This window comes from Haliotis cracherodii, unplaced genomic scaffold (genome assembly GCF_022045235.1).
Source record: "Haliotis cracherodii isolate W230 unplaced genomic scaffold, xgHalCrac1.p SCAF_4, whole genome shotgun sequence".
In the NCBI taxonomy this organism is placed as follows: domain Eukaryota; kingdom Metazoa; phylum Mollusca; class Gastropoda; order Lepetellida; family Haliotidae; genus Haliotis; species Haliotis cracherodii.
In genome coordinates this window covers 23,497,965-23,521,380 of record NW_027266297.1, presented here as the reverse complement: position 1 = coordinate 23,521,380, position 23,416 = coordinate 23,497,965, and the positions used below count along the sequence as shown (strand labels likewise).

The window sequence follows — 23,416 nt, the reverse complement described above, 5'->3', positions numbered from 1 at the left end:
GTCCGGACTAGTACAAGCACACACGCACGGACGCACACGCCCTTGTATAAGCGTAATAATCTTTAATATAAGGGTTACGCTATTTTTCAGGGCATTATCATTTGCAGAAGCCCGAGGTCTTCCATTAACTGCCCGACGAAGGAGGGCAGTTGAAAAGACCGAGGGCTTCTGCAAAAGATAATGCCCTGAAAAATAGCGTTACCGTTATTATAGCTAAAATGGATGGAATTTGTTATCAAATAAAAAGAAACAACAATGTCGATTTTGAAACATTTACTGCAATCAACACGAATGTCACTGACCCACTTTTACAAATATGGAAACGTCATAGAACAAACCAGATGACGTCACTATTGAACGTTACGTCACCTATCCCTATCCTATGACGTCACCTAACAACGGGCGTGATAATGGCCCGTCGTCAAGTAATATGAGGGCATTATCAAGTTACAGTGGCCCGCTCATTTCTGATAACATGCGGGCGTTTTTATGATAATTCTGTCCATTTTAGCTATAATGCTATGTAAAATCCTATCCCACCTCACCTTAGCGTTACCTATCACTATTCCCAGGTGCTGGCTCAGACAACGCGGCCCAGGTCAAGTTGCCCTCAGCTTAATATATTTCAGTCCAGACGGTAAGTTGTAATACGTAAATTTGTTTTGTAACAGAATGCCTACATGGTTTAGATTCAATACTTATAACTAGATGGTTTATTTACTTATGTAGTCCAAACACACACACACACACACACACACACACACACACACACACACACATTCTTTAACCGCGGTTAACTAGGAGATAAACATACTGTTGCAATGTAGGGCTAGGTTGCCTGTGGATTTAACTGCGCTAAATTGAATTTGGAACCGAAAGCGGTTAAATCTATAAGTAACCTAGCTCTAAACTGAAAACACAGTATGTTTATCTCCATTCTGACATGACAAAATAGAACTCATTAGTGTTAACAAATATATTGAATGAAGCGGCATGGGTTGAGTCCAGTGTTTTCAGTGGCTTGTCGATCTGAATTACGGAATCACCGACAACAGCATTTAATGGCGCTGTATATGCTCAAGCAGTTTGTTTACACCGAAATAATTAACTCGAACATATGACAGGCATTGAAAACATACAAGCACAGCAACTTGATTTGCTAAGATTAGGTGAGCACCCCTAAAGAAAACTAAGCAAAGCTTTTGTTCTTCACCGCGCGTCAGCATTTTGACGTCATATCGCTAATTGTGACGCAAAAGATAGGACCTCACAGTCATATATAGAAAAGCGCCAAATTGCAAGCTATCTATTGTCCCCAAACTTGAGATACATACACGAAGAATCATGTCACATAATAGATCCCACCAACCTCGCTCTTCCCTCAATCGCTAACATTTACCAATCATAATAGGAGGGCGTGGTTTGATTAACGTGAAGGCTCTTCATGATAGAATTGTATTGTGCACCTTTGCACACATTTATTTGTCTGATGATCCTTTTGTGAAGCATGTCAAGACTTATGATGAAAACAAGGCATTCCACAGTTTTCTTAAACGAACGAAGTATCCAGGACATAATCTCAATGTCAATGTTGATGGTGATGTACTGCTGGACAGTACAGAATTGAGTGTGAACCAAGCGAAATGCCAAATCAAATCGGCCCAGACTCCCAGTTTTCCAAGGAGAGGCTATCTGAACGACCACTGCATCGAGTTATGTGCAGTGTGTTGAGAAGTTCAGCAGCCCCGCAGAGTTCTTCGCTTGGATGATGTCGGCTGGCCTGAAAAGTGAAATGGATGGCTTTCTGTTTGCTGCTCAGGACCAGTCACCTCCTACTCGAAACCGTCATGTTTGATTTTGCATCAAAATGTAAATATGAAATGTAGATTATGCAATGGATTTAATGAGACTGTCCAACACATGTCAGTGGATGCCCAGCTTTAGCACAAACACAGTATCTTAAGCGACATAATGGTATGGCTCGATCATTTTATTACCGATTTCGCAATGCTTGTTGTTTTGACACACAGGTCCATCCATGCTACGACCCAGAATATGTAAAGGGCGTCATGCTTAATGATAAATCCAAAATTCTTTGGAATAGACCCGTATACAGCCTCAGACGTATCCAGGCCAACAAACCTGATCTGGTCCTTTTTGATAAAGCCAATGAAATCATTTATAGATCATTGAATTTTTTGTCCCTTTTGACACTAATGTGATTGACAAGATTGAGGAAAAACATGGCAAATATGCGGACCTCGCTTTCGAAATGTCACGCTTGCATCCCAAGTACCAAGTTGTCCGACTCCCCATTGTTCAGGTTTGGTAACTCCCAATCTGTTGGCTGACATTGGGAGAGTACCCTGGTTTGCTATCAGGAATACAGCCCTTCTGACAATCTGAGTAATGCAGATGGCTGTAGTGTTGGGGAGTCTTCACATTCTCCGAAAAATTCTGGATGGGTTTGACTAGGCAGTGCTTTCTGGGCGAAGTCCCATTCGCTGTCTGGGCTGCGTGTAGTGGGGGCAAGGGCCCTGAGCTGATGATGAGCCTGACTACCAGGATCACCCAAACACTCGTTGCTGCATTTTTTTTTCTATCTGAAAATAATAATAATAATTTGGATCATTATACCTATAATGTCGGGAACAAGCAAAACTAAGTATGTCGAAATATCATCGCCTTGTCTACAACCTCTAGAGTTAAGTAAAAAGTCTGAAAGATGTCCACTTTGGATAACACAGGAAGTGGCATATTTAGTTACGAGAGAAATCCATTTTATCATGATCGGGACGAATTCAAATTAGCTTAACGTTAAGCTGAGAAATTGTTTTGATACTGTTTCAAAAGCCTTCTCAAAATCTACCAACAGCAAGAGACCTTGTTTTATTTTATTTTCAACAGATTGTTTGATATAGCTAAAAATCCATGTTCCCAAATCATTTCCGATGACCTTGAAGAACTCACAAGAGACTCGTCAATACTTGGACTTTTGTTATTTTTCATTGACTTTCCAGGAAATTTCATCCATACTGATTGTTTTGTCTACTTTTTTTCATGATAGAATTTGATGGTTTGGGGGTAATCATTTCACACCAGGTATTTAATAGTGATTCATAAACACATGATATAGTCGGAATTGTACAATCGACTCTGTTTGGGGCAGATATGAGTATCGAAAGGGTTTTGTCACTTTTATTCTCAATATTTATTCTCACTTTCACCATCACTCGTATTATTACGAGAGTATAAGTTTTGATAAAATTATTTTTGTTTATCTGATATCAGCTTTCCGTCAGTGATAATATCCCCAATTTCAAAAATAAAAACAAATTTATTTTCCAAAATGACAACAATATTTAGATGTTTCTTCTCCTTACTCATACCTTAGGATTCAAGTTCTTATCTGTATTCCTCTTCTCTCGTCCTTTTTATTCATTTTCATGCGTCGACAAGTCTCCGAGAACCAGTGAAGATTCCGGGAGAGAATAGGTCTTCAGCAACCCATGCTTGCCGTAAAAGGTGAATATGCTTGTCATAAAAGGCGACTAACGGGACCGGGTGGTCAGGCTTGCTGACTTGGTTGATGCATGTCATCGATCCCAATTGCGTGGATCGATGCTCATGAAATTAATCACTGGATTGTCTGGTCCAGACTAGATTATTTACAGACCGCCGTCATATAGCTGGAATATTGCTGAGTGAGGTGTTAAACAACAAACCAACCAACCAACCCAGAAGCAGTTCATCAATATTCTGTAAGTTACTGTGAACTGTATCTTCTATATCCCCTTTGTTCCTCTAAAAGGTCGATCGTCTTCCTTCTTCATGGGTTTCCCAGATGTTCTACTGTTGAGTAAGTGGGTCAAATATATTATGCTATTCACCTTTGCACATCAGATTCTGTTTACTGTAGGACTTGTAACATTCAACATAGATGATGTTGTGAGTGTTGTACCAGGGTCTATGTCAATAATGCGTGTGTGTACACTGACAAGAGGTTTTCAGATTTTTGTTGTGTTGAGTAAGTTATGCTATTCACCATTACACAGCAGATTGTATATACTGTAGGACTTGTAACATGAAACATGATGTTGTGAATGTTGTATCATTACAAAAAATGTGTGAACACTGATAGGGGATTATAAGATTTTGTTACTCTTACGTAAGTGGGTATTCTTTTTATTCCCTAGTATTGCTATTATATCATGACACAGCAAAATCTATTTACTGTAGGACTTATAACAGCAAATATAGATAATGTTGCAAGCAATAATATTAGGTATTTTTCTGGAACATATAAACCAAAAAGTTGTAACATACACATGTAGTCATGAAAATGGTAACATTGGGACACAAATAAATAAATACGCGTTTTCCCATTACAAAATTGGGATCTACGGGTTTGTGCAGATATACATTTGAAGTGAAAAGAACTCAATGATACAATTTCTATTTCTTCATCTCCAAATTTCCAACATTTACATTTTTTCAGAGGTCCATATTTTCTAGGACAACTATTTTAGTTTGATCAATATTGACCGATAATTTCCATTTATCACAATATGATTGTTGAGTATTCAATTATTCTGAAATCCAAAAACGGTGTCAGAGAAAAGTACCGTATCATCTTCAAATAGTAATATCATCAACTCTATAACATCTGGGTAAAGCTGCGTTCCCCAATCACCTTTTATATTCAATTCGTTTACTAGTTCATTATTATAAAGGGAAAATAACAACGGACTGAGGATACAGCCCTGTCTTAAACAAGCTGTACAATCAATTAGTTCATAAAATAAATTATTTATTTTAACTTTACATTTTACACTGTCGTAAACTGAACGTAGAGCATGAAGTATTCTACCAGAAAGACAAAGTTTTTCAAGTAAAAGAACGAGGCGTTATCTATCAACTGATTCGAATCTTTTTTTTATAATCAATAAAGGCCACGTAAAATCTTCCTCTGCGTTTAGATCATTGCATTTAACACAGCTGTTGTGTGTTGTAGAGTAACCTGATCCTAATCCAGCTTACTCCCCAGATATATTTTTATATTCTCTAGCCCATGTTTTGTTTGTTTGTTTGTTTGTTGTTTAACGCCGCACTCAGCAATATTCAAGCTATATGACGGCGGTCTGTAAATAATCGAGTCTCGACCAGACAATCCAGTGATTGGCATCATGAGCATCGATCCATGCAATCTCGCCCATGTAGATAACCAATCATTACAACTTAAGTATATAGCTTACTCATAACACTCATCAGTGTAATGCCTCTATAATAATCAGGATTATTTCTATCTCCAGTTTTATATATTGGAAGAATTATAAAAAGCGTCCATTGCTGTGGGAATATCCCATTTCAAAAAATGTAGTTGAACGATGTGTACAGGTAAATACGGTTTTCCTGCCTTAAACAAATTCACTTATAGGTTTGTCATGCCCTGGTGCCTTTCCTACTTTCAGTTTATCAATTGTCTTTGTAATTTTCTCAACAGTAATATCATCATTATTTCGTGTACTATTCATGTACTGTCGAAAATGTATCCTTAATATCCTCATTATCTTGATTTTCTGAGTAAAGTGCACTGAAATGAGTGAACTATGACTGAACAAAACATTTAACTAACTTCGCGGATTTTCCGAAGTTTTCACCAAAACGTTGTTAAATCTTCACTGAGACGTTTATCTAAATATGCAGCTGTTTTGGGTTTTTAAACTTCTTTTTATTCTTCTCAATGCATTTTATCTATTTCTAACGTTATCATAGATTCAATAATTTTCTAGTGATCTGTTACTTCTAAGTCTACTTAATGCACGCCTCTCCCTCCTTTTAGCCACTCTGCAGTCATTATCAAACCATTTACCCCGGTATTTACGTGTCTTAATACTGAAATCAAAATGTTTTCGCAAACAATACCCAGCTTCTATAACTGTATCGCAAAACATTTTTACAGATTTATTTATATTTTCACTAATCATATCCTTCGCAATTTTTAGTTTTCCCGAAGTCTCAATAGAAACATGACAGAAAGACATCTTTCTTTTCCACATCCCAAACTAATTTATCAAAAGAAAAACTATTTGTAATGAAGTTGCAGTTTGATACTTCAAATGCATCACCTGCAAACAGTAAATGTGATTCGGATCTCCTATCAATCGTGAAACCTTTGATGTATTCTATTAAATTTGTTGATATCAAGCACTAATCAATAAGGCTGGATATCATATTTCCAAAAAAGGTCATTGATCAAATCAATGCATTCGAACCCAAAACGAACCATTTACTCTATAGAAACCAAATGCACTGCATATGTCTGAGAGTGACCCACCTTATCTATTTATCCTGCTATTTTCTATCAAATACAATATCCTCTGTGTTTTCATAGTTATGTCATGGTGACTGATTTACGACACCCATTGTCTGAAGAACATTTGATTGCAAAGGCTCATTACCCTGGAGCCATGACATCTATATGCCTTGAAACACTTAATAGCTGTTATTTATTAGATGCTAATCCTATTTGTTAATCCCCATTTTTGTGTACATCGACCGTCTGCCATCCTGAACAGGATGTGCAAGTATGTCACTGATGATTTACTGTTTACATTTATATTTATTACTTACTAAATGTCAGGTGACCTTGGCTATATAAGCCTTGGTCCGGAGAGAAGAAAAGGAGAAAAAAAGGTCTTACCCTTAGCCTAGCTAGGGTTAGGCTGGGTGCTCCGGGGCACCTCGACAACAACCACTACCACTATGTGCTGACCAGGCACATACTGTCTTTTGTATGTATATATCAACATGTATAAAGTAGAACTGTATATTCCACAAGCCATCGTCTCCAAGTTGTCACTTCCTACAGGAACCATACGTTGGTCCCTTGAATATACGAGTATGCAAATTGTTCATTAATCAACGCCGGACCCACACGCGTTGTTAATTTGGTGGAGCTATCGGGTATGACAGACTTCTTAGTCTGTCCTTTCCTGTACCTCTTTGCAGCAAGTCATATGGTTCACAAAACTGTAGGAAGTGACAGTCTCTTATTAAAAGGATATACTACCTTCCTGGAGGCCAATCACCAAGAACGAAGAAATGGCCTTTAACAAGATTGAAGAAAGAACAAGAACCTCTCCGATCAAGAACAAGTTCTCCGATCCCAAACCTTCCCTGCTCGAATATCTTAGCAACACTGCTAAGACTTCCCCTTCAAGACATCGTTCCTGCACATGACCTAAGAAAAGAAGTATACACGCGTATTCCACAGAGATCCGACCACAGCCATCTTCATGCAGACCCTGCACAATACAGAAACCGCCTCACGGGCACCTACAAGATGGACACTGTGTAAAGATATCCCATTGGGACTGACAAATTTGTGTTTACTTACATGGACTCAATCAAGGATATTTATTGTGTGACTGTTGAATAGTGCAACCAGGTATGTTTAATCAAAGCCAGTATTATGAATGCCAAAATGTGTCTTTCAAAATTCAGTTTTGTATATGTGCAATATACTCCAAATTACATCTTTAGTCAAGCTAGATCTTTGAAGTTGTTGTGTAGGGAATCTTTGAAATGTCTCCAGGCCACGCCAGACATATAGTTGCAGCTAGGGCCCAGACAAACCTAAGCTGTAGGGTTATCGAGTCACACCTTAAAGCTCGACTCGTAATTTCAAAAATCTAAACGACAAAATTTGTCATTTGTTACAAGTAATTAATGTGCACATTTTGGTACAAAATTGAATGTATTGTCTAGGACTTTGAATTCAGATTAGGGATATTCTTGGGTGAGCCATCCCTACACATATGTTTATTGTATGTCAGTATTAAGTAATTAACAGCACAGCAGTATTCAGCATTTCAGAGTTTTGATGTCGGAATTAAGGATTTTTTTTCTTGGGCATCGCACCCACAATATCTGGGCAAGCTCCGTCAAAGACACGGGAAGAGCACCCATTGTTCTTAAAAGGGCAATAGTACCCACACGTACCGTTTGAGTCACGCGGTAAAGCTAGACTCCTGGTGTCAAATTTCTTTATGCGAAATATTTGCTGAGATGTTTAATTTGTACTTTTTATGACATTACTCATCATTATTTGGTACTGAGTCGCACCGCCAAGCCACTAAAACAATTTACTAAAACAATTTCTTACAAGCACTGCAATGCCACCTGAGTAACACCTTTTGAGAAAAGGGTTCTGTAATTACTAAAGTAGCTATAAATATAAAAGTCATCGCCCAAGTTTATTGATATTGTCCATAAAATCAGTATCATCGATTTTATGTAGGAGTCTTTCTATATCCCAAAAGGCAGAAGTTTTTTTTTACTCTTCACGGTGGCCGGACCGAAACCCTATGTAAGTCCGTTTGGCTCCAAATGAGAATGATGATTTGCAAAATCGAGAAAGTCTATTTTGAAATGCCAATACAGTACATGGTAATGAATACCCTGTACCCAACAATATCTGTTGTTTGTTATTTTTATTACAAATACTGAAAACAAATGTTTAAGAAACTATCATGTTGACATCCTGAACGGAGGGGGCACAACGGTAGGAGAAACAGCGCAAACACGTACTGAACGTGCTACATAGTATACGTCGTTGTTGACTGAGAACATGCGCTACTCAGTTTATGAGAAAGTTGATTTTTAAGGTGTATGATTTGTCTCAGTATGAAGCAGAAAGGGGAAACCCATTTTAAGCCATTAATAAGAAAGTGGAAGGTGCTTCTAAAGCCCTTGGTATGTCTCCTGAAAACAAGCTGAAAACTGTTGTCCGTCGACGGAACTCAAGCAATCAGGGAAGCAATTATGTAGGGGGGATAAATTAGACAGTTTCAGAAAAATCAAGTCCGACGTGCAATTGTTAAACTGCATTCAGAAATAAAGTACATGTCACATAGACTCTTGAAAAAATGCCTTGAAATTGAACATGATTTCATTGACACAAAATACAAGTTGTAGTAACTTTTGCACACATTTGGAAACAGATATAAAATGATGAGAGGTGTAAATAGGGCTGTGTTATGTGAACGATCTGACATCTTTCGTCTCTGTAATCATTATCTTCGAACTATCAATCAGAAACGTGAAGAAGGATATGAGCCTGTTTTCCGAGATGATATGTGGGTAAATGACTCTCACAGCAGTCAGTGGGTACCCGGTTGGGACTTAAGAAGCCTGGGAGTAAATTATCAAAGGGAAATGTTGAAAGGCATATCGTTCTCCATGCTGGCTGTGCTAGTCAGGGTTTTGTCCCAGGCTGTGACCTCTTCTTTCGAACCAATGTCAAGGATAACAGGGACTACCATATAGAAATGAACGGAAAGGTATTTCGGAGTGGTTGAAAAATAAATTGGTCTCCGCATTGCCTGCCAAGTCCCTTATTACCACGGACAATGCACCATATCACAGTATTCAGGATCCAGACAGTAAGGCCCGGACGTCTAATAGCCTGAAAGGAGATATAGTGGTGACTTGGCTGCAACGGATATACATGACCATTCCTTCCAGGGCTACAAAACCACAACTCTATGAGGACATCAAATCTAATAAAAGCCCGTGTATATGGTTGACAATTACATCAAAAGTCAAGGTCACGACTTCTCCCTTTCCACTGCGATCTGAACCCAATGGATTTGATATGGGGTATCGTCAAAGGTGACTTTGGACGATTGAATGTTGAAATGTTGGATGTTGAAATCCTAGTAAATGAATCCTTTGGCCGGGGAACAGAGGAGACATGGCAACTGGTTACGTGATGGACTTCAGCAAGCCACAGTCCCACCTACAGATGTGGCCATTAGCAGTGACACAAGCAATTCCGACGACGAATAGTTTTGGTCATACGCAGCACAGCATTGTTTCAACATTGATTCAACATTGTTGTATGTACTTGAATAAGTTGACTATCTCGACCGATTGAGCTGTCATGTAATTTGTTTGTGTTGTCACCAGCTGGTGAGAGACGAAATGTTTGTGTATATCTACACAGTGACTGTGCATTCAACAGCTGATAGCGCAATCGTCATGAGGGTTACACGAGTGTTGGATTACAAAGTTATAACACTTCGTCATTTTCGAGTGGACCATCAACCTCTATGTGCAGTATACGTTTACCCAATTTCATATTGCATTGATGGTTCAAGATATGATTTCAATTTATTGTATGGCCTGCTTTTAACATTTTTTTGTTTGTCATCTCAACAAAGTTTGATTTATCTCTAAATAAACCCCCACACAATTATTTCAACGTGCAAACAGTACGTATGAAGGCACTTTACTGTGTAAATACGCAGATCCAAAACATTCAGGCAGCAAATTTGTAAGCGTGTACTGTGTGATAACTGTCCATGAGTAGTTTAAACACATATTTACTTAATATTTCAATTCATAATAGTCATACTATTATTATTGTTTAGTACTATTATTAGCATTGTAGTCCAGCCAATATGTAATTGGACCATAAACTATCGAAATAAGATTTACAGATTTTCCGTGCAACTTTTCGGATATTTTTGTTCGGCGAGGGACGTAACCCTCCATGCTGTCCTTGTCAACAACGTAACGTCGAGACATCGCGGCACTGGTAATGATGCATTTGACCATACTTTCCAGTCTCTTGTATAGGTACTATCCAATGTACAGCTCATAACATATCTGAATCCACTGTTTTTACATTTTACCAAAAAAGATATCAATCATGCCATTTGACATAATATTCATTGTGTGTGCAATGAAAACGGCTGACGGCAGAGGTCAGATAAAACATAGTTTGAAATCTAAGGAAAATTGGTATCCAAGCTATGCTAATGGAACAATTTTAATACTTTATTGTATATAAATTATCATGAATATGTCAAAATCACGCGAAAGTGATCAATTTATGCACTTGAGTCTAACAAATAAAAAATCTATGGAAGATCATACTCGACACAATCTCTAATTTGTTCATGTGATAAGTAATTGCTTGTTTCAAAACCCTAAACGTGCAGATGCTGTTTTCCTATAATCGGAGGTAATGTAACTTTGTATTTGATGCAGTCATGTAAACCTCTATATCAGCCTGTTATTGCTGAACTGCACATCATCTCTACAAAGCCATAACACTAGTTATATTTATAACAACATTATTCGGGATATTTTACTTCCAATTTGGTTTTGCTGACATTTGCTGAATATCGGCCTTTGGACAGGCCTGGATAACTCCCTGATTTGATTGTGGTTATTGTGGGTAGATTAGTGGTTTCCTCATCTCTATAATTTAAAAAGAAAACTGCCTTAACCTCTTTTAAGAGATACTTTGTGTGATTACCTGTTCAGTGAAAAACCTTTGTATCCTGAATTCCAGTCACTGTTTTCCATAAGGACCAGGTGGTGCAACTGTAACAAGTTCTGCGACTTGAGACTCAAATATGGGATCTGAAGCCCCAAACACGTAAGTAAAGTGACAATTTCATATACCGTTGTCCAGATATCTAATTGGAATCAAAATATTCCTGACTGTCTCTTTACATGATTTTTAACTGGATTAAAAAAAAAGTTATTAATATGAAATGTCTATGATAGACAATAACATGTCCAGACTAAACAGAGTAAAATTTGGCATAAGGGGCAAAATAGCTGTGAAAATTATATGAATTGACCAGCGAAAATCAGTCATGACACCAGGTGTTCGCGAAAAGGGTAAGCATGTCCTGCCCTACAGGTAGCACCCACCATTCACACATTTTAAAAAATGAGAGTCAGCTACCATATATAACGCGTATGTCCCCCGTTGGAATCGATAGCGGCCTGACATCTCCTGCCCATGGAAGAGACGAGTATGCGCATAACATCCTGGGGAATGGTAGCCCACTCGGCTTGCGACGCAAAAACCAACTGCTTCAACGTCTGGCGTTGTGGTTGACGTCAGCGTAGCCGTCTATCCAATTCATCCCACGGGTGCTCTATCGGGTTCAAATCCGGGGATCTGGAGGGCCAGGGGAGAACATCAACGTTGTTATTGTGTAGACAGGCTCTGATCCGTGCTGTATGCGGTCGAGTGTTGTCCTGCTGGAACACACCGTTGCCGTTGGCTGCATTTGGGAGGACGTGTGGGAGGAGAATTTCGTTGATGTATCGTTGAGCCGTAAGACTGCCCTGGATCTATACCAAACCTGTCCAGCCATGATGAGAGATATCCGCCAACATCATAACGCTGCCCCCAAACCTGTACACTCCCTGTACGCAGGTTCCGGCGTAACGTTCTCCTCGACGTCTGTAGACCCGTGCTCTTCCATCCCCTCGACGGAGGGGAAATCTTGATTCTTCGCTAAACCAGAAATCTCTCCATCGCAGTTGAGGCCATACCCTGTGTTGACGACACCAATGCAGTCGTTGTTGACGATGTTGTCGACGCAATATGACGTATGACGCAATCTTTCTCGTAGACCTGCTGCTCTTAAACGGTTTCGTACGGCCTGGTTGGAGATTCTGCGCAGTCCGGGTATTTGGGATACGGTTGGGGTGGCTGTGGTCGTCCTTTCAAGTAGGTGGCGCTGTCGAATGTAGCGATTTTGGTTGGGGGTGGTTACTCTTGGTCGTCCCAACCTTGGCCGATCACGTGTTGACCCACGCTACATTGAAAATCCTGGCTAAAGCTGATCGGGATTCCCCTGCCTGCAAGCGGCTTGTGACGTTGTTTCTTTGCACTTCTGTTAGTCTTGGCATGTTGTTGAATTATGACTGTTTGATTGACGCAGATGCCAGGCAATCAAAAACCCTGCAATTTAATACGTTCATAGTGCTGCTGCACGTGTGCAGTGCGTACAGCTCAATGGCCCTTTTGTTAGTGCTCTGGGTGCGTTTTTGCGAATCGTACGTGTTTCCCGACAAATGGTTTGCATGTCCTTGTTGTGATCATTTTGATTCAGAAATTTGTCACTGACACTAAAACACATTCTTGGTCCGCTAATTTTGCCTTTATGGCAAAACATATCAGTATTTGCGTTTCATTTTTTGAAGAGTTTATATGGTACATGTATGTTTTCAGTACTATGGCACGCTGTCCTTTTGTTGCACCAATCTCAGAAACCTACTTTGCAGGTAATTAACATCACAAACATTATTGTTACACTGCATGAACTTTTAATTTATCGATTGTATTTAGGAACTGCCGACTCTGATTATATAGTGCAATGCAAGGGACTAAGCCCAAAATATCTACCAGTATTTCTCTAGAATTCATCTTGCCGTTCTTGTTGATTGCAACCTTTTCCTGCCATACAGTATGTCATGTGATTTGAGGATTAACAGGATCATGTCAAAAATACAAATACGTGATGAAAGTATCTTTATTGCTTACAGACATGGGCTTAATTTGAGTGTCGAGTATTCACCTTTCAAATGCAACAGGTCCCTTGCGTTTGTTGTAAGATGCCAAAGTATGTTATATTTAGAAAATAACCAATAAGCGATGAATGGTTAAGGATCACCTACCCCGAGTGAATGAATAGTGTTATTCTCGAGTCTTTGGCGAGGGACATACAGCATTCATTCACCAGGGCGATATCTCCTATGGATTACCGCCTGTACAATCTCTTGGACATTTGTTAGAAGTTCACGACATGATGATTATACCCTTTTTTGTAAACAAAACCGCATGACACTATAATTTGTCTTCTGCAGAAATATCTACCGGGGAAGTGGCGGCACTTGCAGTTGGTGCAGTGATTACTTTAGCTAATGTCGTCATGTTTGTGGAGAGCGCCAGGTTTTTGGTCAAACACTTGCCTGTTCAGAAGGCAAACGCTTTGTCCATATGGTTGACTGGACTACCAACAGTAAGTTAACAAGATGTTTACCTTTCAGATTACCTGAAGTCCTTTGAAGCTTATCTTTATTCGTTATTTGACGCTGCACTCGTCTATATTCCAGCTATAGACAGCGACCTGTACATAATCCAGTCTGGACTCAGCAAACCGGTGACTGATATCAAGATCAACAAAATACTCCATTAAGTCGCCCCTTACGACTAGCATAGGTTTGTGGGGACCAATTCCTTAATTGGTATCTCTGAAAGTTCCTCACAAACTTCTAATCTGAGACTTTTGTTTTGACCTTTATCATGTTAATCTAATACTGCAAATATTCCAGAAAAGATTCAGATTTAGCTACGTAGCCCCAAGGCTCTGTTTTAACAAGTATTTCTCACAAATGTAAACACATTATATCAATCTGCTGATGAAGTACTAATAGTAGTTAGTAGACATTATATTCATGTTGGTAGCATTATATTTGTCGTAAATTTGTTTATATTGGGCACTCAAACCATAGTAAATTGTCACATCAACAACACACACAAGTCCAATATCAGACGGAAAGCTTTCCCAATGTTAATATCTTCATTTCAGGTTAAATGTACTCACTTGATGCGTTTTTGAAGTGTAGGTGTATTTGACTACATGTAATTGCTATCAACAGGTGTTTGCAGTGACATCCTTGGTAGCTGTGTTAGTACCGCGATCTGCCTTGCTGTCGGATCTACTGGCGGCCATGTAAGTTAAATATAGGGATTTACTAAGGTCTTTGTATGCTTTTAGGAGGCAATATTTACATTGACCATACAGATATTGATATGTAGTGTCAGGGCGTATTTTATCACTTAAACAAAAAGTGAGTGAGTGAGTATGGTTTTACGCAGCTTTTAGCAATATTCCAGCAATATCACGGCGGGGGCACACCAGAAATGGACTTTACACATTGTAGCCATGGAAAATCGAGTCCGGGTCTTCGGCGTGACAGAGAAAACCACTGACTACCCGACCGCCCCTTAAACAAAGAAGGGAACAGACATAGCGATTAACTGTAACTCCTTGTGTACATGATTTGATGCAGGATGTTTGGTTGTGAGGTGCGTTGTGTTGTGGTAAAATGGGGTTTAACGTCGCCTTATAGGCTATTGCAAAGTTATGTAGTGATGTACATGCACTTGTGAGATAACATGCCGCTGTTTAACATGGATATCCCACTCAAACACAGTATAATGTTGAGACGACCAGTCCTATCTGGCCGAGTGCCAGGCAGGGTAACAAGTACAATCTGTTAGCGTCTTTTGGCATGACGCCACCGGGGATCGAACCACGGACCTTCCGCTCTCCACGTTTGGTAGTGAGAAGAACTGGAATGAAAATCTAACCTGGAGATACACCTGCTATGTTTTCACTTAAGAGGTTTTGAAGTTAGATTCGATCCCTGTAAGTTCCCTTTGAAACCAAATGCGTCAGCGAGAGGTTTTGAATTTGAAAGGTGTTCAGGCTTCGAACGCTTCGAAATGGTGATTGATGAGGCATCCCCTGGGTCAAATATTTTTAATAGGTCAGGGATCGTTTTTTTTCCACGAATGTTTGCTTTCATTCACTCAAACCACAACCCTCGCCATAATACTTAACTTTGTTCAGTGTGAGCAAATACAAACCTCGAGCGAAGATACCCTGTGAGAATTACTCTGACGATCCTCCCTTTAAAGTATGAGAAAATAAAGCGACCCTTTGCAATGTTTAGTTCCAATGTACACGTCACTGTTATGACATTATACTGTTCTTCAAACAACGGCCCCTAATTACTGTGACGCGGTACACTTGACATCACAGTATGTGACGGAGAAGCCCAAAAGTAAAGCTGTGGTAACGTTATTACTCCCGCCTTTGATATTTATATATATCAAATATAAGAGGATATTTTTGTATATCAATACAAAAATTAATGTAAAAACAATCTTTCGGACATTTGGATAACAGTGTCCCAGAAATTAAACCTATCTGAAACCCTGATGACGCGCTTTGAATTTGATCATAGGTTTATTTGGTTAGGATTGTGTTGATAAGAAAAATCAACAACACGTTGCGCTATTGTAGGCTTTGTGTCAACAGAAAGCGTTCAAATGATCATACTTGGGTCAGTGACCCATATGTCACATGATATACATGGGAGAAAAAGGACGTGGGAAGTATGGGACGTGTATATTATATTGACACAGTTAGTTTTTCTACGCCTGTAGCGGTTCATATGATTTGTTTTTTGGTTGGTTAAAGACGCACTCCCGTTACCAGGGACCTATTCTAAACCGGAATGAACGAGCGATTATTGCTTATGCTATACCAGCAGTCTTGTAGTTATTCACATCATATAATGAGGTCATGTTGGTTCGTTAAAGACGCACTCCCGTTACTGGGGACCTATTCTAAACCGGAATGAATGAGTGATTATTGCTTATGCCATATCAGCAGTCTTGCAGTTATCCACAACATACCATGAGGAAATTGAAGTGAAAACAAACATTGTTTAGTTATAAGTACCTATGTGCGGATATGTTGTGTGTTGTCTGTCATCCTTGGTTAACTTTTGCTTTATATACATCATATCGTAACTACAATGCCTGAAACTTTACAAGAATAATCCCGGCAATTGTGTCTCCAAAATGTGCTCACAAAATTCTGATCCGACTTTAATATGGCTGTCATATTGAAAACGTACTTTTTGCCTAGTTATTTCTGCACGCTTCATGTTGAAATTTAAAAGAGAATTATTCCATGTGGTATGACTGAAAATGTCACTTTAGATTTTGCTGTAACTTGTCACAACTTCAGCATCTGACCTTTGTACACTGCTGATGAACATGTAATTTGGCCTTCTGCATATAAACCAGTTATCTATGTCTCATTTGATACCTTAAGGAACATACATTGAAGATGTCTGTTAAGTAGAGACATCTGTGATTTCTTTAGCTCATCCTTCTTTACTCTTATGTGAACCTTCTGATCTTGTATGATATTTCAGGAAATCTCAGATGAGTTCCAGAGCTCCTTATAGCCTTTTTTCATATTTTTCCTCTTGGCAGCAACAATGGTAAGACATATGTTTGTATTTTGTTCATTCCGACCACCGACAATCTCATTAAAATCAGATCTTAGTACTCGCTACCGCTGAACAAAGATCTGAGGACATCCCATTACGGGTCAAGTCTGAACGACCTTTCGCAGACCTTGACCGACCACTGAAACGACTAACAAGAAGTCGACATCAGTCAATTAGAAAGCAGCTTTCTCGAGCTTTACGTCACTCGTTTCAACCTGGCTTGAAACATAAGTTGACACAATTCTCGATTACAATTTTGAAAATTGAACAAACGAACATTCCGGATTGTCTAATAATGGTTTAGATTGTTTGGCAGTGCTTCCCACGTACTGTGCAACGCCACGGAAGCGAGAGATAGACGATAATTTTGACGGAATCTGTCGTACGGGCCATAACTGTCGTTTGGAATACCTCGTGTTAACATTTTCGAGGTTGCATAATTAGAAAAGACATTCCGACTGTCACTTTCATGATCTGGTAAGCGACGCTTTGATTGGTCGGATGAAAGGTCTTTCTGACGTGACCCGTAACTGGATGTCCTCAGATCATTGTTTAGATCTGATTTTAATGAGATTGGACCACCGACACGGTGGTTTGGAAAAAAGGTCATCTAAAATATTTTTCTGCAATGTGTTTTCTATGCTTTTTTCAGCTACGCATCCTTCTGTGTGTTTATCTTCATCAAACTGCTGATCCACTACTATGGAGGGACGGAAGCCTACATCAACCACATGTCAGGGGAGACAATCAACCTGCGCAGCCCTCCCGTGGCCTGCTGCTGCGTCTGCTGCCCAAAGATAGCTGTCAATGAGTAAGCTGGAATGCTTGTCACTGTCACTATTAATTCAGGATTTTGCATGTGTCAACCTGATTGTAATAGTTCTCACATATCCAATCAATTTTCAAGAGAATTCCGACGTATATATTAATTGAGCTAACACTAAATTTCTTCATCCACAGTGTTTTAAAATAAGACTTTGGCTGGTTTCTGATGAAAGTATTATACTGTTTCAGGAAGAACCTTTTCAGAATCAAGATGTCTGTTTTACAATTTGCCATCATAAGACCGATCATGGTACTTGTGACTATTTCGGTGTGGTCGGATAACAAATATGTGAGGGGATTGGTAAGTAAACAAGTCTGTTTCAAAATACAACTTTCACCTGTCATCTTCCTGTTAGAAAGAACATCTCCTGTCCCCTATTTCGCTATGTTTCTAAATACATCCCATAACCTTGCTGTCGTAAAATACATTTCATTAATGCCATCTTTGCCTGTTTCAAAGAACATATCATACCCTCATCTTTCTCTGATTCAAAGTAATCTCATACCCACCATTTTAATATTTTTCATGTTGATTTGAAAAGAGAAAAAATCATCAGCTCTTAACATAAAATGTTTAACATAATTGGTTGGGTTTTTTGGTCAGATGGGCCCAGTTGACTCGCTGCAATTCGCTGTGAACTGTTGTGTCCTGATTATGTTACTAGGTTTGTCAGCTGCCCATGGGTTTCACCAAAGTGTCAAATGAGAACAGCAGCGCTTTGGGATTTTCCCTAACATCAAGCTGACACGCCTTGATATAACTGACATACTGCATTCAAAGCAGCGTTAAACAAACTCACACTGTCACTCTTTCAGATGATGCCACTTCAGGCCTTCCCGTACCTGAATGTGTTGAATGTTGCGTCCACAATGATAGCCATATATGGCTCAATCCTTTTATTCGGACCGTCTAGAAAACACCTTAAGGCGTTCAACATTGGCCCAAAGTTCCTCTGCTGTCAGCTAGTGCTTGTCCTCAGCGACATCCAGACCGCTGTCTTTGATAATCTGGCACTCAACAACATTCCTCCCTGTACACCAATACTGTCTTCTGCTACACGAGGTGACGGTACGTGTCAAATCTGCTGGGGGAAAGTAGTCCCTAAAGCCAACAATAATCTTCCTCCTTGTACTTCAATAATGTCCTCTACTGCATAAGGCGAAGGTAAGTGTCTCATCTGCTGGGAAAAATAGTCCATCTAGCCAACAATAATCTTCCTCCTTGTGCATTAATACTGTCCTCTACTGCACAAGGCGAAGGTAAGTGTCTCATCTGCTGGGGAAAGCAGTTCCAGTGAAACCCATCCAGACTTATAATCAGAGATGATGTCATACCCATGCTAAGAAAAGTGTTAAACATTAAAGACCTGCATCACTTTGGGCTTTCCTCACACATTTTATTGTTTGAAGCGGCATGAAACTCAACTTTATTTCGAGCACATCAGGATTTGTGACAGATGTCTTTGGAAAATCCAAATCAATTTGGCCAGAACTAGTAAATGTTTTATGGGCTCATCATTTTGATTTTCTTTCCCTGCCATACTGACTCTGTGACAGAACTATCTTTAACAACATAATTTATCAAATTAAGACTGAAGTATCATTTAATTACTGCTATAGTGTTTGGCTTGCAGTATGCAAACTTTGGAGTCAATTTAAATATTCTGCAACACTTCCACCAATATATAGAGCTTTGAAAGGGAGCCTATTCCACATTTTAAAAACTAGTAACGCCGATATTGAAATCAGTATCATCAGTTTGTTTCCTCTGATAAAAGGTAAAAGATGTAAACTGACTTTAAACAGTGTTAAAAAGCTGTTTTCAATTTCAGTTTGGAACCACCTGGTTATGATTGTGGAAATGTTCTTGATAGCTCTGCTTGCCCGGCACCTTTATCGCAGGATAGATGGATCACAGGTCATCTCAGACATTTGCTTAGAAGACAAAAACAAAGTACAGCACGAGAATTCTTCTTTGAAGAATAACACCAACATATTGAAGCACACCAGCAGTGAAAAGGAATCGGAGGACCACACTAATCACATGTAGATGTTGAGTAGAGTGGATACAGGAACTGCCATGTTGCAGATTGATGGAAACAGAGGACTGTGACACAGGGCACAGGACCGTGTTTCACAAAACGACTTGTGTTATTATACTTTACTTAGACACAAACAACATACGATGTATCATAATATCAAGGAATAATTTGAAGAAGTCTAAAGAGATGGGAAAACTGCTTCAGTAGTTAACCAATCAGTTCTATATGGTGTGCAGTTAAGTTGTTAGAAATATTGAATACATTTATTTTTTCTGATGAAGTTCTTTAATACTTAAATACTATTCTTGGCATGTTAATGCTTGGAAAGCTACGTACGTTTTGAAACAGACAAGAATGTCACTTTAGCTTATTGCACCCCTTGTGATCGTGTATGGCAAGCGATCTTTCCACAAAGGAAGTGAGCTCTTTCCTCAGCAAGAGGTAAGTTTGCAAACATTTCAGTGCAGTATTTTCCCAAATTACTCGAGTTATACGCATTTATCCAAAAACCTTGTCAATGCTGTAAAAGATATTAAATGAAGTACACGCAAACAAGTGTGTTCCTTCTTTAGTAAAGACCAAAATTATTTGGTAGTGATGGCAGATAAGTGTATGTTGTTTTTAAAATATCAGCGTGTATAACGTGTAAGAACTCGAGTAAGAAAATGCTGCACTGAAACGATGTTTGCAAACGTCGATACATTGTGGTCATTTACGACACAGGTATTACTACTCTGTACCCAGGTAATCAATATCTTCTTGTACCCAGTCGCACGATTCACATTTTATATGAAGGCTGTTTTGGTGAGATTGCTAAAAGGCCATCCAAAACAGTGTTGGCAATATAACAGCCATACAAACACCGGACATAGTGTCGAGTCTAGATTTGAGTGCACAAGGCTGTACCCGTGTAAATAGTTGTATGACATGTGGTGACAATCCGAATAGACTCACTCACTTGTACTAGTTTGGTATGCCTGTATTTATGTTGCACAATGAGTAACCAGTCACAGAAATAGCAACACAGTTACTCATCTACATGTTTTAATATGTCTGTTTGTAGTTCAATAGTCAGCACTATTCTAGCTAGATGGCAGATGCCAGTAAATAATTGCATCTGGACCAGACAGTCCAGTGATATTTTAAACATGGTATGATGACACATTATGAACCATCTATTTGGTCTCCTCTTACGACCAGCACAGGTTGCTGGGGACCTATTTTAACCCAGAATCCCACGGGTTTTACATAAAGCTTTCACTCAAACATGTCACAGGTATCAAGTCTTTTAAAGTTAGAAAGATATGCTATTAATAACAATATTCCCGCATTATCACTGTATAGTACACAACGTTTCTGTGTTTACGCAGAGACTTAAACATACCAATTCCCAAGTCTGATGTATACATATGCTTTTTGAGTGTTTTACCTAGAGGCCAGAAGACTGGGAACTTATGAAATAAGTATGCATATTGTGTCAATTACTTATGGACACTGATGTCTTTCAATTGGTAAACCATTATGTGAACTAAAAATGTTCGTGGTGATATTATTTTTGTCATACATGTGTATATATTTTTGTCCTCCAATACAAGTGTTATGAACATTAACGGACACAATCATGCTTTTACAGAAATCATATGGGTATTTGAACAAATCACCTCTTTTATAGAGTAATAAAACTTTATACATTCGGTTTTCAGTCTTTTGTAATGACCAAATCAAAAGTCTCATATTAGTATCATTATATTTCAATTTGAATCCTTCAGTGACTGTCAACTGCCTGTGGACAAACACCACTTCATGGATAGTCATCACAGAGTAAACATTGCAATCATATTTCATTTTCAGTAAAGTTGATACAATGACAATGTATATGACATAATACAAAACATATTTCTGATGCCTCTACAGTAAAGTATACACCAAAAGGTTGGCAATTCAGAATTCTTCCATGACATTGAAGATTGCATGATTCTGATTGGTTAAAACAGGTTTAAAAAAGTCTTTTCACACAAAAAACGTGTGTATGAATACTTCGATAGCCTACATATCGATTCATAAACAAATGACTGCCGATCGATCACCCCCATATGAACTGTAAAACGTATCGATATTTCTTCTATTGCACACTGGGTCTCCAATACAAGCCAGGTCTCTAATAAACGTGGGGTCAACAGCTCTCATGAAATTAATAGATGGTCTAGCATCTAATAGAGGGAATGCAGTAGTTTGATATCGGATGTTTTTGCCGATGATATCTTCTTTGCAGTAACCCTGACAGCTTCGATGATGAGATTACAAGACTTTACAAAGGCACATATTTTACATACAAATGAAATGTTTATGAAACTGACTCGAAACAGGCAATTTCCTCATATAAACAAACAACAATGAAAGTAATATATAACATTATAAAAAAAAACGTGTTTGAAGAAACTTTATTCATGACAACATGTTGTTCACAAATTTGGTGATCGATATTCATTGCCATCTCCCTCAACCACCACTGTAAGGATTTGGTAGGAGGGCATTTAAAAGTACATCCGAAAACACTCTTCCATTCGAAAGGCCATGGAAACAATGTCCTAACATAACTGAAGTCAGAGGACAGTCACTGGATCATAACATTTTGCCAAATCTGATGAAATTCAGAACACGCACAATCAATTTTCTTTCACACGCTGGTGTTGAATCCATAAAATTTTGGAATTGACTGGTCAAAATAGCTTGCTCGTCGTCAGCCTAAAAGGCCGCTGTTCAGTCATGCTCAAGTTCCGTTGGCAATCACATTGTACCGTCAGGCTCATTCCCAGTACATTTACAGGTTAATGTTGAACCACATCTTAGACAATGGTGTAAGGTGAGAGTAGATCAAGTTCTGCCACATCCAATTTCGGCGTGGACAGGCATTTATTTACTCGGGGTAATTGCTGACTAACTAATAAGACTTACATATATAAAATAAAAAGTAGAATGTTCATTCATAAAGTTTGTTGGAGAAATATATTCGTTTAGCAATTTAAAACTATTACTCCAACTTGTCACTCCTTCAATGAGAAGTGGCATATTCGATTTCCAAGAAATGACTTGTTGCGCTGATTTCCAAGAAATGACTTTCCAACAGTCCAAACAGTGCACAGCAGGTTGCGATGAAATTGAAACATATATCTTTGGACTGAGTTTAATGACTTATTTGTCAAGTTATATTTAAATAATTATGTGAACACTTTGTATAACTAGTCAAGACTATGGGTATTTTAATGTTGAACTTTAGTAGTATTTGTTACATGCAACCTCTTTTCAGAATGTTCTACGATAGCCTACCTTTGTACTGTGTGTAGTTACGCACTGCAAGAAAGCACCGTTTACAAAGCGCTGTTGCGTCAGGGTAGAATGCAGATTAACCCATTGTGTTTTAAAATTTGATGTAGTCCCACTGTAGAGTAGATACCTAAAGTCCCAAATAAAGATAAGAGGTATTTACTCTACAGTGGTTTTCATCTCCTGATGGTTCCACTAGTGCTGAGTTTAGTGCCACATCAAACATTGTTACAGTTGTGTGGTGCTACAAAAACAAGATGGTGATCATGACTACAGCATATTACTGCACCTTAGACAACTGGGCCATCCATGCC

At 38.8% G+C, this 23,416-nt stretch overlaps 1 protein-coding gene across 1 annotated transcript; it reads left to right on the top strand.

The window, feature by feature from the left end:
* Positions 1-589: 589 nt before the first annotated feature.
* On the top strand, positions 590-19,869 carry LOC139480359 (organic solute transporter subunit alpha-like). Its single transcript, XM_071263421.1, has 9 exons — positions 590-637; positions 11,366-11,452; positions 13,049-13,101; positions 13,684-13,838; positions 14,479-14,552; positions 17,564-17,722; positions 17,926-18,037; positions 18,553-18,805; positions 19,569-19,869. Exons 2-9 carry the CDS (start codon positions 11,430-11,432, stop codon positions 19,784-19,786), a joined length of 1,047 nt encoding a protein of 348 aa, XP_071119522.1. The 5' UTR covers positions 590-637; positions 11,366-11,429; the 3' UTR covers positions 19,787-19,869.
* Positions 19,870-23,416: the final 3,547 nt, after the last annotated feature.